A 13,247-nucleotide genomic window follows, 5' to 3' on the forward strand; every position below is an offset into this window, starting at 1 on the left:
ATTTTCGATCGAGCGGGCGGCGATTGACGCATCAGCTTGACAACGAAAGTAAGGACACGTGAGATGAATCCAGCTGGACCTGGAGGACTCTGATGCTTCTTCCGTCGCTAGATGCTTGCGTCGGTGAATTGGCTTGCTCATACTAGGCACAGAGAAGTGAAAATCTGCTTCACCCATGGATTTAATTGCCTAGAGGATTTTATTCAGTATGTGACATCAAAGGAAACAATATTGCGATTGACATGAAAGCGTACTGAAAGCGGATTATGGTGTTGTGGCTTTGGTGTATAGCTGCCGAGACCCACTGTACATCAGAAGGGTCTAGCTCACAATATTTATATCCCCAATAGTGCACTTAAATCTCCGCATAACCTTGTTATTGTGCGCCTTCACCGCCGCCATTGAGAAGGTGAATTAGAGGGACCAGGCAAATGCACGTGCATGCGCGTTGATATCGCGATGACGTAACCCTCCCTTTCCCCGAGCGCTCCTTCCAAATCCAACCGCCAAAGATTTTCCACAGCACAAACGGTGAGCACGGCCCGAAGAACCGGCGCAAAACGTTGATACCGAAGCGCCGAGACTGATGATTATACAATCGCATTCGTGGTATCTAGCTTTGATGGAACGCCATAGCATGTGCACGCAGCCCAAAACAGGATTAAATCACAGGGAACGCTCACATGGGTATCGTCCCGTTCATCAGTACAGCCCCTTCCTCGCCCCACCATTTTTCCTCTCCTTAGACACACAACACACACTCATCTCCTCACTCCACTTCTGCACCATCCACGATTCTACCTCCTTCTCCACTGCCAAAACCATCCCATCGCCCTCCGCCACCTTCATCTCCTCCTCGCCCTTGGCCTTCAAGTCCTTGTTCCAGGCCTTGCTTTGCTTCTGTGTTGCGCGCTTGTATGTTCGTATCTGGCTATGGGTATTCAGGAAGGAAGCCAAGTCTTCTGCAACGATGGCATCGTACATCAAGATTTTCTCGTGCCAGGAGGGTTTGGTGGGGTCGGAGGTGGGAGGGAGAGAGCGAATTAGGGACGTTATGCGTGGGAAGAGGGTGGGGCGAATGCCGTCGAATGTTAACTTCGCCTCCGGGATGCAATAGATCGGCACAAGCCCGTCTGCGACGTCTGCGACGGTCCCTTTAGAAGTAGGAACAGGATCGAAGACGAGTGGTAGCGGTGGTGGGACTTCAAGGCGTCGTGTCCGAGGTGGCGTAGGCGACAAGGCCTCGTCGTCCTCTGAGTCAAGAATGGCTTCGATGCTGTGGAAGCGGCTCTTGTTCTTGCGCGGTGTGCTCGGGGACGTGCCTGTTGTGGTTTGCGCCTGCACGGGTGCTTTCTTAGGTGCGCGGACGGGTGCAGATGCGGGGAGTCTCGGAGGAACTGCGGATTGATTTTTTGGAGGTCGACCTCTGGGTTTCTTTGGAGAGCCTGTAGATGCTACTTGAGATAGGAAACTTCTGGTAGAGGCTTGAGCAGACGGAGCGAAGTCATCGATATCGAGAAAGCTAGAGTCGACATTCCGATTCGAAGGTGGTAGGTCTTGCGAGAAATCGTCAGTGTCTCGCAAGGAAAAGCTTTTCGTCGCGTTGTCGTCGGTAGGGACGCCGCTGCCATTCGCAACCGTAGGCTGGCCCCCCAGGAAATCGTTAATATCTTTAAACGGAGAGCTGGGTATCGTACTGACGACATCGGCCCTACCGGTGTCTTGCGCCACTGTAGATGGTGGGGTTGGCAAGTCGGAGGATATTGCGATCGGTACGTGTGGTGGCGGTGCAAAATCGTTGATATTCAAGAAGGAATCATCAGATTTGTCGTGCGGCCCAGGCGGGAGAAGCGGAAAGTCCAGCGTCCTGTCCGGTTCGGGCAGACAGACGCTCTGCTTCTCCAGCATCTGTCCATTATCATCTCTAGAGCTCGCTCTCCAGAGTGCATGTCTACCCTCTATGCGCTGGAGACGTGACCATGGCACAATGTGTGGGACGTCATCTGATGCCAGGCTGTGGCGCAAATCGGCATCTTGCTCCGATTGACGAATTGCCTTCTGGGTCTCCCGCACCATAGTGGGCGACTCTTCACGCGCTAGCTGACTGGATGTTCCAAATAGTATTTCTTGCCTGTTCAACCTGACCAATGCAGACGATGGGCTGAGCAGCTTCTCTGCGACCAGTTTGGGTTTGGCGGTGGTTTTGGCGGAAGCTTTCTTCGACTTCCCCTTTGTTTCGCCTTTCTCCGATGCCGACTTGGAGATTGAGCGCTTGCGCACCGGTTTTTGCGAAGTTTTGGTTGAGTCTGCATCACCGGTGTCGTTCAATTGTACTTTGGTTGTTTTGGTCACCATGGTAGCGCGGCGTGTGAAGAAGTCACTCGTGACTTCTGGTGAGTCTAGCTGTGGCTGTGGGGGTGCGTATTGGCCTGTGACTAGATCCGTAATGGTTCGTGGCTTCTTTTTGGGGGCTTTGCCCTTCTCAGGAGATGCTTGACGTGATGCACCATGATTGACAGGTAGATCTACTAGCTGTCTCGATCGTTAGGTTCCTCCAATGGCCAACTAATGCATGCGCGACTTACCTCCACTCTTCGCCGTTTTATAGCGCCGATCACCTCATTAGAGGTTGGCTTGGTAGTCGAGGCCTCGGAATGATCGTCCAAGCGCGCGTACGAATAACCGGACAGCATGCTCGTGAAACTTTCTTTCTCCCGAATAGGCCTGTTCTCCTTTCCAGTTGAGCTGGTGAAGAGTTCTTGGCGTACGGAGTCTGGAGGAGGAGTCCAGTTTCGCCGTCTAATCACGGCTTCTTCCAAGTCCAGTGGCAGACCTGGGTCGGGTGGCCGCTGTTTGGGCGGACCTTTACTTCGTGAAGGGCTCAATGGCACACCCCACATTGAAGCCTCATCAATTCGAGAGTCCAGGTTTCCACCATTTGTAGCGTTTTCCTGGTCTATCCCCGTCGCGTCGTCTCCCGTACCACGTGAGCGGAAATGTGCAGAGACGACCTCCGCTGCCTTCTGCGCTTTTTTCTTAGCTTGAGTCGCCCTTGGTTTGGTGACTTTGGCTCTTTTAATCGTGGTTTGTATCTCGCTATCGTCGGTCGTAGCTTTCTTCGCACGCGGCTTCCGGGCCTTTGCTGGCTTAGGCTCCAGGGCTGCTGCTGCATGCTCGCGGGTAGATGCAGCAGCATCGGTCGCTGGCAGGATCATGAAACGAGAGGAGATAGTTGTAGCGGTACCGGCAGTCGATACATCGCCAGTCGGTTGCTCAGCGCCTGTGGCTTTGGGCTTCCGTCCGCGTGGGTTCGCTTTCGGCTTGGGCTTCACGACGTTCTCGCGAGCATCCACAGTCTTGGCCTTGGTAGCCTCCCTCCTAGGTTTAGAAGCTTTGGTAGTGTTTTCCGGCCCAGTAGGTGCCCGTCTGCTCTCGAGCGCTTCTTCAATTGCGTTTAGACCCCTGTCGTTGATATCGATGTCGGCCAGCAAGCTCCGTGCGGTGGCGAACCCTCTGCCCACCCCCACAGGCACCGGCGCAGTTCGTGAGCCCATTCGCGACGCGCCGGAGGTCGTCCTTGGGGGGCTAAGAAGCGGAGAGAGCGATCGGAGGGGGCTTGAGGGCATGGTGACGCGACGTTCGAAGGGAGACGCAGGGCTAAGCGCTCGCGGGGCAACATCGTGGCTATAGGGAGGAGAGGAAGAAAGAACGACGATGTCGTACGGCACGCCTGCCATTCTGCATGTCTGCAGAACTATGCGGGCATAGCAAAGGGCAGCGCGAGTCGAATGCGTTTTTGTGGTTGATCTCGCTATACAGAGCAATGGGAAATCGTGGGGTAGGGTCGATCTGCAGCCTCGAGTAGTTTGGAAAGGCACGGACCATCCTCGAGGTAGGTGAAACCGTGAAAGTATTCGCTCCATTCCCCTGCTACACAACCGCCACTCGTCTACAGATCTTAAACTTTTGCAAGCTGCTTGTGCTTGATGCTATCGTACAGCTCCGCGAGTCCCGTTCTTCATAAGCGTCGTTGTCTTGAATGACACCAGCCGCTCCATCCCCCTCCGCGGGACCCTCGCAATCCTTCTGAGCCCGCTGCAGATCTTTGTCGTGGCAACAGTGTTGATGCTATTAATACCAGCATCTTCAGCAATGCCCTTCCTTACTGTCTGGGCCGTTGGGCTTGGGTGGGGGCATAGCGGCGTCCTAAGCGTTGGTTTCCGCTCCTCCCCGTGCCTCCGGCCCCAACCACCACCACACCCGCGCTTTCGACGACAAGGGTCAGCGCCCCATGTCGATGCTCTGTAAGTCTTCCTCGTCATCTTTAACATGGTGTTGAGCTTGCGATTGCTGCTAAACAACACAGCCAGCGGCCAGTTACACCCCCCGCCTCTCAACGACGTAATAGGAGCTCCAGGGTGGATAGGACAACAATGAGGGTTCGCTAACATCGCTGCGCTCTCTCAGATCATGTCCAGGATCCAGAATTCCAAGTTGCGCGAAGTCAGCTTGCCCATACGTTCGCTGGCCGAGAACCAGACTCACGGTCGTGACAGGAGTTTTCGGGCAACAACAAGGCTTCATTGACTTCGCTGCACTTCTTTGGGACGTGCTCTAGATTCAGGAGCTTCTTCTTGCCCGATGCCAGCTTGCTCTTACAGCTGCTGGTTGGCGGACTGCCGACCCGCTCAGTTGACCACAACAGAGGTAAGCGCCCCACGACAGGCACCCTCCCTCCCGCCTTGCCCCCTCACCCTCCTCACCAGCACTCATAGTAAACTCGAGGCAAACTTCTTCGTTCTGGAGCTCACCCACTTCACGTGCAGGTACCAGCATCGAAGATCACCCTTGCTACCTAGAAAACGGCGGCAGCAGCATATCCGTACACGGCCGTCGACAGTAACTGCTCTCGAGCGAGCAAATACTCCGAACCGAATTCGTAGCTTGAAGAAGATCCACTCCTTTCATCAACGGCAGGGCAAGCATCTGGCCACGCAGTCCGTGATTCTGGTCTTCTGGTCTTCTGGAGTCAGACTGTCGAAGATGATAGCAGTTGCCGATCTGACTTCGTCGCCACGGGCGCTGACTGTGGCCTGGGTCTATGTATACTGGGAAAGAACTTGAAGAGATTATATGTCGCTTCAGCATGACCTTCTCAATGGCCGTGCTCAAGGTCTCAAACCTGCTGGGAATTCCTACATAATCAAGACCGAGCCACGGTAACCCACGTTAGCGCTGCTTCGCATCAATCTGTTGGTCCACTTACCGACACACCAAATTCACGCCTTCATCCTGCCAGTCAACATCACATCTGGTCAAGCAATACATATCAGCATGTCGCAACTAAGAGCAGAGACATCGTCGATACTTGTCTAGGAACTCTACACGGCTTTGTCAGCAAGGTATCATGATATCATCAATTGGGAAGTCGGATGTACATATACATCCCGGAACGCCACCTCATCCACCATTGGAAAGCATCCTTCTCCATGGTGCCCCGCGATACCAACACACCACTGCTCCTCAAACAGAGCGTTCTCAAAGCGATCTTCACCTGTGCCCTTTCGAAGAGATGACTAGCTCGTGCAGACGATACCACCGGAAGTGCGAAGGAAGCGGCCTGGGTCGCGTTGCATTGTAGCCACCGAGTGTTCTGCCTGATCAACCGCTTTGATTGCAGTCTTCATTGGGGTACGATCACGTCCACCGAAGCTGATTCCGCAGTACGTTTGTCAGATCACGGGAACAAAGGTCGATCAGCTCGCGTGCGATGTTGATGACCTCGCCATGTAGGCCTGGGAGCGTCCGGATTTCTTGATCCTCCCAAGGTTCCGTTGTGGAGCTAGCTTGATCTCAGTTCACAGGAGTGGTTGTCTTGCGCTTTTGCTACGCTATGAGCATAATTGCTTCTGGGAGCGGGAGATTGCCGTTGATCGTGAGCAATTCGAGCACGTTGGCTAATGCACAGAGTCCGAACCTCCATACAATGCGGTACAGGAGGTCAACTTCATCACGAAACATCTCCAACTTCATGACGCCTTCTCGAAAGCGCATCCAGTCCTTCTCACCGCGCAGGGTGTCAATCTTATCAAAGATAGGTGTAGAAGACTGGAAGCAACGAAGGAATGCCTGCGATGCTTGCAATCGTGAAGGTGATTCCATTTGCCGGCGTCGCAGCAACCTACACGGTCACAGCATGCCTGCGGATTCATAGACCGTTGCGCGGTCGTATGCCTGACTTCCTCTCGGTGTACCCTGCATCGTACTGCGGCCGCGTAAACTTGTTTGTGATACTGTAGTTCACTCACATGCCGCAGTGCACGTGTGGCTATGCCTACATGCATAGTTGGAAGTAAAAAGAGGAGAGCCTCGGAGAAGGAGACACGCGCAGCTTATCTGGACCTCTCGGACGAACGCCTCCGTACCGCTCGGGGAACTCCATCGATGCGACATTTACTCGAGCCGCATCTGAGGCTTGTCGGTTAATCTTCGCGGTGTCTTCTTGATACCTAGACGGTTTGTTAATTCTGTGATAGAAAAGCCCTGCTTGCCACGGTTGCCCTCAGGCGCTTCCGCCCGCGGAAGCGCCAAAGGTGACGAGGCATTGGATCGCAAGTCCTCATACGTTGGTGCACAGCGGGTGGTACCTGGTGAAGCCCTTCGTCAGCTATTCGCCCACGAACGTCCAAAGAGCGAACACTTACATCCTCTTGCGTTCCCAGAAATCCTTCATAAAATCCTCGCCTATATTTTGAGGCGCGCCGCCTGTATTTCGACCCTAAGAACCGCCGTCTTGGAAAGAATACGGCCTATTTGGCCGCGAAGCAAGCAACAAAACACGTCGGATTCGCAGCACACAGCTCGAGTGCGATGCCATCCTGCCTGGATCGCAAGCAGTCATGAGAGATCCGGCCTTCACCCTCCACTTGTCACTCTTGTACTCCCCAGCCACGATGATGCCAAATACGAGGGGTTGCTGCAGTCGCAGTACTCGCCAACACTGCAGACGAAAACCTGGCAACCCATGAGTGTGTATAGACAAGCGATGACCCCGGATTCCGGTTCTTCACTTGGGTCGAAGCCCTTCAGAATCCGCAAGGACAAGGGTGAGGCGTCATCAGCCCCCTGGGATTCAACGACCGACCACATGAAAAAAGAGAAGATGCCGTCGGTACTGACGTGCCGAAGAATCTGAAGAGATCAGGATGTTTGTCACGCTCATGGGAGGTGTGGGTTGCTACCTCCTGTCCGTGGTCGGTGCCCGTGGTCTTTCCTCAGAAGCAGGTGCAAGTGCAGGTGTAGACTCGAATTTCTCGCATGCCGTTCCCAGCTGACAGCCATCAGAAAGGAAGTCAAATGCTCGTCGGATCTCCAGGTGGATAACATGCCAGGCGAGTTCATTTGTCGAATTGCTTCGATTTCGATCGGTTTTGAAGGGGAGCCATGACGACCGCAAGGGTGCAATAGGGTTGTCTTTGGTGACCATCACGGGTGATCCCAGCATACACGCTATACTTTGGCCTTCTTGGACCCAGCGGCACCATCATCCTCATTCTTCCGAATGAGCTCCTTGTGTCTATCATTCGCTTTCTTTTGGATGACGTCGAGTGCGCGAATGGCCGAGGCCTCTTCCATCCACGGTTTGAAGGCGGGGATCCAGGCGAGGTTTGCGTCTTTCACCATCTTCTTGAAAACGACTAGTTGAGGTTGCAGTCTCGTCCTGCACCTGGACGATATCAAACATGGGACACCGTTATTGCGAATCGTATCGACAGCCGTCCGGACCCTGGCCTTGGTCTTGTATTCGCCAAGGTAATTGAGCTTCTCGATCTGACGGAGTACTTTCAACGAAGTCTCGAAGAGTTCGCGGTTATTGACGTTCCATTCCATCTAGCCACCGCCACCTGTTCGTGGACTGCGATGGACATGCCACGGGCATATAAAGCACACGAAGGACGCCATGAACAGTTGCACTGGTGGCGAAGCATACCATGAGAGTCTGCTGAGGCTTCCTGTGCTTCCACGAACATGGCAGCGGGCATGCACCACGACGACCGGGGATCAGGAGCCGGCGCTCGAGATGGTGCCTTGTACCCTTTGGTGCTCCAGAAAGAAACATGAAGATCGCAGTTCCTGTCATCTCTACATGAGACTTTAAGCTGACAGATTTGCGAGTCGACAAAAGGTGGTGTGATAACCTCGGGAAGAAATCTCCTAGCAGCCAAAGTTCGATGTATGCAGCGCTGGCATCTTTGCCAAGATCAAGAAGATGATCTTCTACGGGTGATGCCCCGGACCGGTCCACAGAGACAGATGTCGTTCAGCTGAATATACCGAAGCCTGCTCAAATCAGCGTTGAGAAGGTCGTTGAGCTTCCTGCTGTTGGTCTTTGGGTTCATGATCCGAAGGCTTGCAAGCCGGCCATACCTTTGAAGGTGGATTTAGGCTGGGAGCGTTCATTCGGCTAGATGGGTAATACGGAAGTTGCGAAGCCGAGGACGAAGAGCTTTGTCCAGGCTCACTCTGTACCCGACGAAGTCTTCACCTTCGCACTAATCAGGGCAGGAAGCAGAACAACGAAAGAGGAAGAGGGAGCTGGGTCGGCCAAACAAAGATGCCGTTGTTGGACCTAGCTCCTTCGTCCAGAGATGTACTGCTGTGCATGTATCCCTAGGATCAATGAGCGACGTTGAAGAAGACGATCGGATGTCCTTACCCTGTGCTCTCCGCGCAGCCAACGCTATACGTTTCTCAAAGAGTCTACTCGACCCCACCATTCCAGCAAATATGTTGATTCACAATTTCGCTCCTTCAATCCGCTTCATCGAGCCTCATGCCTCCTCTTGCGAACAGTGAAGACGGCAGTCCTCTATAGTCCATCGTACAGCGCTAAAGTCTCCTCATCGACCCAGTCTATGTTGATCCAGACATCGTGTGACTTGGGTCGACCGTATCCGTTGCACAATAGCGCCATGCCGCGGGAGACCTGCAACTTGTCCTGACACGCGACCTGCTGGAAGCCGCGAGAGTCGATGTCTCCCATGAGTATTCGAGCGGAACCGCAGAAACCGTCGCGAGCCACAGGTACTGCAGCGCTGGCATCTTTGCTGAGATCAAGAAGACAATCCCGGACTAAGTCCTCCCTCGGTGCTTACGCTGACGGCCTCCACATGCGTCCGCGGGTGGCGACCACCGTTGGGTATATGAACAGGGCGTGATGGACAGTAGCCGTGGGTCTGCTGGCCTCTAACGTGGCTCAGGTTTCGCAATCTGGACCCAGACCTCTTCAGAATCCGCAAGAGGTGGGGCAATGATATGACAGACAGCTGGTCCATTGACAGAAGCTTCGCGGCGGCGGTTCTTTGCTATCAGTAAACAACGATCCTTAAAGGAGACATCCGTACTCACCATCCGCTGGGCCAATCATGGCCAGTAATGGTTGCAGATACCGAGTGCCCAGGTCCGAGTCCGTATTGTATAGCGACCGAACTTGCTCTCACCACTGCTGACGTTGGTGTCCTTTCCGTTCCTCGTTCTCATGATATTCGAGGATGGTGTCCGCTAAGCAGCTGGTCATCAGGTGCGGCCAGTCGAAGAGCCTGCGGTCAGCGCCTCTCCGAATCCGTAGACATCGCCGCGAACTAGCGTCTCAGTATCATTCCGACGTAGATTCACGTCTATCATGGTCGCAATATCTGTCGCCAGGTTTCGTACTACCGCGGTGGGTCAGGTGAAGCAGTCGTGGGCAAGTGTGTATACCAGAGCCTCGTCTTGCCGGATGAGACAGGGCTGTCGCCAACACGGCATCGATGCTGAATATCCCGGGATTCCCAAGGTGCATTGTCCTGTCATGCAAGTTGCTGTCACGTAGACGGTCTCCGTGACGACGACGACTCATACTGATCCGCTTCGTTGTTCGGCATCGTGTGCAACGCCGCGGGGCAGCGCGAAGGCGGCGCAGCATAGCTGTCTAGGCCGAAGCCTTTCAGAATCCGCAAGGGCAAGTTCGGGCTACGGCTTCGCTTCTGTCCAAATAGTCAGCGGCTGTATTGCTAGTCGACGACTACAAGAAGGCGTCGCGTTCCAGCCATTGAGTCTGCCATTGCCGCGGCGTGAGGCCAGAGGCGAATGCTAGTCCGCTTACCTGCACATCGGCAGTCGAAGTCGAGAGCAAACGCAAATGGCAGGTAACCCGACTGTCGATGTTTCGGGGGTATCTTACCTGATGTCGCTGCTGGGCAGCTGGCAAGAAACAGCGAGATGCCATCGAAGCCGAGGCTGAACGGGAAGAACCAAAGGAGGGCGCTGAGACAGGGCGTGCCCACGGAGGCGGAGACTCAAGACTTCCTCAGAGATCAAGATGCCGAGGATTTTATCCATTAGTGGCTGCCCTATGGTGCATCAATGATTGAAAGATTGAGGGTTCCGACCCGCGACAGGCCGTGGTACAAAGTGTGTTCCAATAGGTGGAAAACTGTAGAATCAAACTCCGCATCAGGATCTTCGACAACCCACGACGCCTTCTGACCCTTCGCGTGGTGTTCGTTCCGAGGCCCGGAGGCATGTTTCTGCCGGCCTGTCAGTAGAGTCACTCGCCTTCGAAGATAATGGGAGAGTGTATAGGAGCTGGCTTCTTGGTCGACTTAAAAAGGCCCTTCAGCAGCTAGCAGCTACGCCATCGCTTCAAGGCCGAAATCCGGACCTGGATCGATGCAACACCCCGCTCTGCACGACGCAAGATGTTTTCAGGGTTGCAAGGGGTAGCATAACGTACCTTAAGACCTGAAGTCCCCTGCTTCGCGTTAGCCACGGTCGTGTCCTCCTCGGCGGGTCGGCTATGATGAAGAAAAAGGGAGGGGAGGAGCAGAAACGGCAGCAGATCGAATCGCTCACCGTCTAGGCCGCCGCAACCGGCAAGCACAAAGAGAGTGCGAAGGAGCGTCAAGCTTGAACCATGGTCATAATCACTCGAGTATGAGCGACCTTGACGTTTTGACTCGAGGAAGGTGTTCTGGTGTGGTGGTGTTGCCTGCCGAAGGACGGCGAGGGGCAAGTCAATCACCCACGTCGAGGGCCCGTGCGCGTCACATTTCGAAGGACAGCAATCTCCCAGAGCGCCTTAAAAGAGGATGCAGAGAGTCAGAGCAGTGAGCGGATGCCACGAGGCTGTGGAAAAGCGCTCATAGTGGGAGGTCTCCGGCACCCACCTCTCCGTTGCCCATCAGCTCTTCGCCGCCATATGATGGCGTTGTAGACACGGGCGAGCATGACAGAAGCGAGAAGTAGAGACGCCAAACGTGAAGCGAAATGGGCGACGTGGAGTGAGTGTCCAAAGATCATGTGTCTATATGTCAGCTCGATTCTCGGCTATATGCAGCGGAGCAAACTTAAGTGCAGCAAACACGACCGCGTAATTGCATCGGGATGGTGTCATGCAAAGAACACTGCTTTCATACCATAACAAGGGACCATTTTTGCAGTAGCCAACATGAGATGACAGAGATGCGGCCACTGGCAGCGTCGAGCTTGTGGAATCCAGATTTTTCAAGCAAGTGCATATGCTCGAGGCGCAAATTGCCAACTGCATGCGCAGCATCGTTATGAGCAGACTGCCGCGTGGGAGCAATATCTGGGACATGCACGCCTCCCTGTCCTACGTATTTGCAACATGGTCCGAAAAGCAACCATCAACCACATATCTGACCATGTCGCCGCCTTTGATGGGAGGCTTGAAGTCTCCATTGCAGTAAAACTGCGCATATTGACGTTTTAACACTGAAGGCTACATCATGACTGCGATGCTAAGACTGATTCGCCTGATTGCTATGCTCAGCAGCTCGCGTGTCCTCAAGAATAAGAACAAACGCGGAGAGAAGCTCAGCGGAGTGATCCTGACATGCTTCGATATCTTGCCTTAAAAAACTCAGGGATTCGCATGTGCAATTCGATAAGACCTGCAGATGTCTTGAAGTACAGGACGATGCCTGAAAGGATGAAAAGAGTATCCTGCACTCAGGAGAGGTTAGAAGTGCGAATGCTTCACCAGGGGGAGGACCTGCTGTCCCACTTGCCAATCCGCCATCACGCAGACTCACGCATCGTCATTCAGTTATACATGAAGTATTACGTCCAAAACGTCATGTTGGAATCTTCGTTGCATTGGATGCCTAACAAAGAATCCAGTGTGGAAGTGTCAGCCATGCAGATCGGCTAGAGTCGACTTATTACATCGATCGGACATGCGGTTGTTTCTTCACTCTATCGCCATTGAGCCATGAAGCGCATTTTTCGTCCTCCGACCTTTCGAACAATTCATCCCGATGCCCAAGTGGTGGATGCCCGTGCTTGTTTGCGAACCCGCATCGCATCGCTCTTACCTTTCCGGAATTGAGCGATCGGAAGCGCCGACGCATGATCGGCTGATTCCACAGCTCAAAATCATATGATCAACATGTACTTCAAATGAATCAACGAAAGTATCAACGGATCAGAAGATACCTCAAAGATGAATTCCGACATCAGCTGGAAACCCGGTGACTTGATTCAATGCATCATGCTAGGACCCAATATGCATGCTTCGCAACCTCTCAGATTACCTTGTCAGCATTTAAGTACGGAGCATAGCTCTCTTCTGGGAGTAATCAGTCCTCGATAGCCCATTGTTCGCTGGTCTATCATGCACGTCGCAAGCATGCAATATGTGGCCAAGGCTCCACCAGACCTGTGCCTGTGTTTGTGACAGACAAATCTTCCACAACGGAGGTCACTAACGTAACATAGATTCGATCTACACTTATCATTTGGTGACACCGCAACCGTAATATGCTCAGTCGGTAGTTGGATCCTAAAGATACATTTCCAGTACCCATTGACCAACGTAGGCATATAAATTCGAGTTGGGCTTTCCCGCTCTCGGATCATCAGACGGGGTCGCCAAGTTGTAGGAGACTTGACGTGGTGGCCTCTATGCGAGAGCATAGTGTGCTGTTGGTTCGAATCCAGCTCCCGTCTCACTCATTGATCATGAGTTTGTCCTACACTACCCATCGGAAATTACCAATACCAGCAATCTACGACGCAAGTAAGATAGCCGTCAGTTCCAAAGTTTGATACAAAACGACATTTACAGAGAACTTCAGCAGGGCGACAAGTAGGTCCAACCTTCCATTACGTTCCTTCCCAAGTCTTTCTCTATTCCAGTTTCGTACACGTCGCCTCGTTTTCAAGTCAAGTATCTTGGTTTCCAG

General features: G+C 53.4%; 2 protein-coding genes across 2 annotated transcripts; both read right to left on the minus strand.

The window, feature by feature from the left end:
• Positions 1–702: 702 nt before the first annotated feature.
• SLX4 (5'-flap endonuclease) lies at positions 703–3,554 on the minus strand (the record flags this gene model as incomplete). The annotated part of the gene is made up of 2 exons (XM_056215998.1): positions 703–2,532; positions 2,586–3,554. The coding sequence occupies 2 exons, from the start codon at positions 3,552–3,554 to the stop codon at positions 703–705; spliced, it is 2,799 nt and encodes a 932-aa protein (XP_056070245.1).
• Positions 3,555–7,509: 3,955 nt separating this feature from the next.
• On the minus strand, positions 7,510–7,993 carry N0V89_007234 (uncharacterized protein; the record flags this gene model as incomplete). Its single annotated transcript, XM_056215999.1, has 2 exons — positions 7,510–7,890; positions 7,991–7,993. 2 exons carry the CDS (start codon positions 7,991–7,993, stop codon positions 7,510–7,512), a joined length of 384 nt encoding a protein of 127 aa, XP_056070246.1.
• Between the last annotated feature and the right edge of the window lie 5,254 nt (positions 7,994–13,247).

This window comes from Didymosphaeria variabile, assembly GCF_027946475.1.
Source record: "Didymosphaeria variabile strain IMI 356815 chromosome Unknown scaffold_5, whole genome shotgun sequence".
Taxonomy (NCBI): Eukaryota; Fungi; Ascomycota; class Dothideomycetes; order Pleosporales; family Didymosphaeriaceae; genus Didymosphaeria; species Didymosphaeria variabile.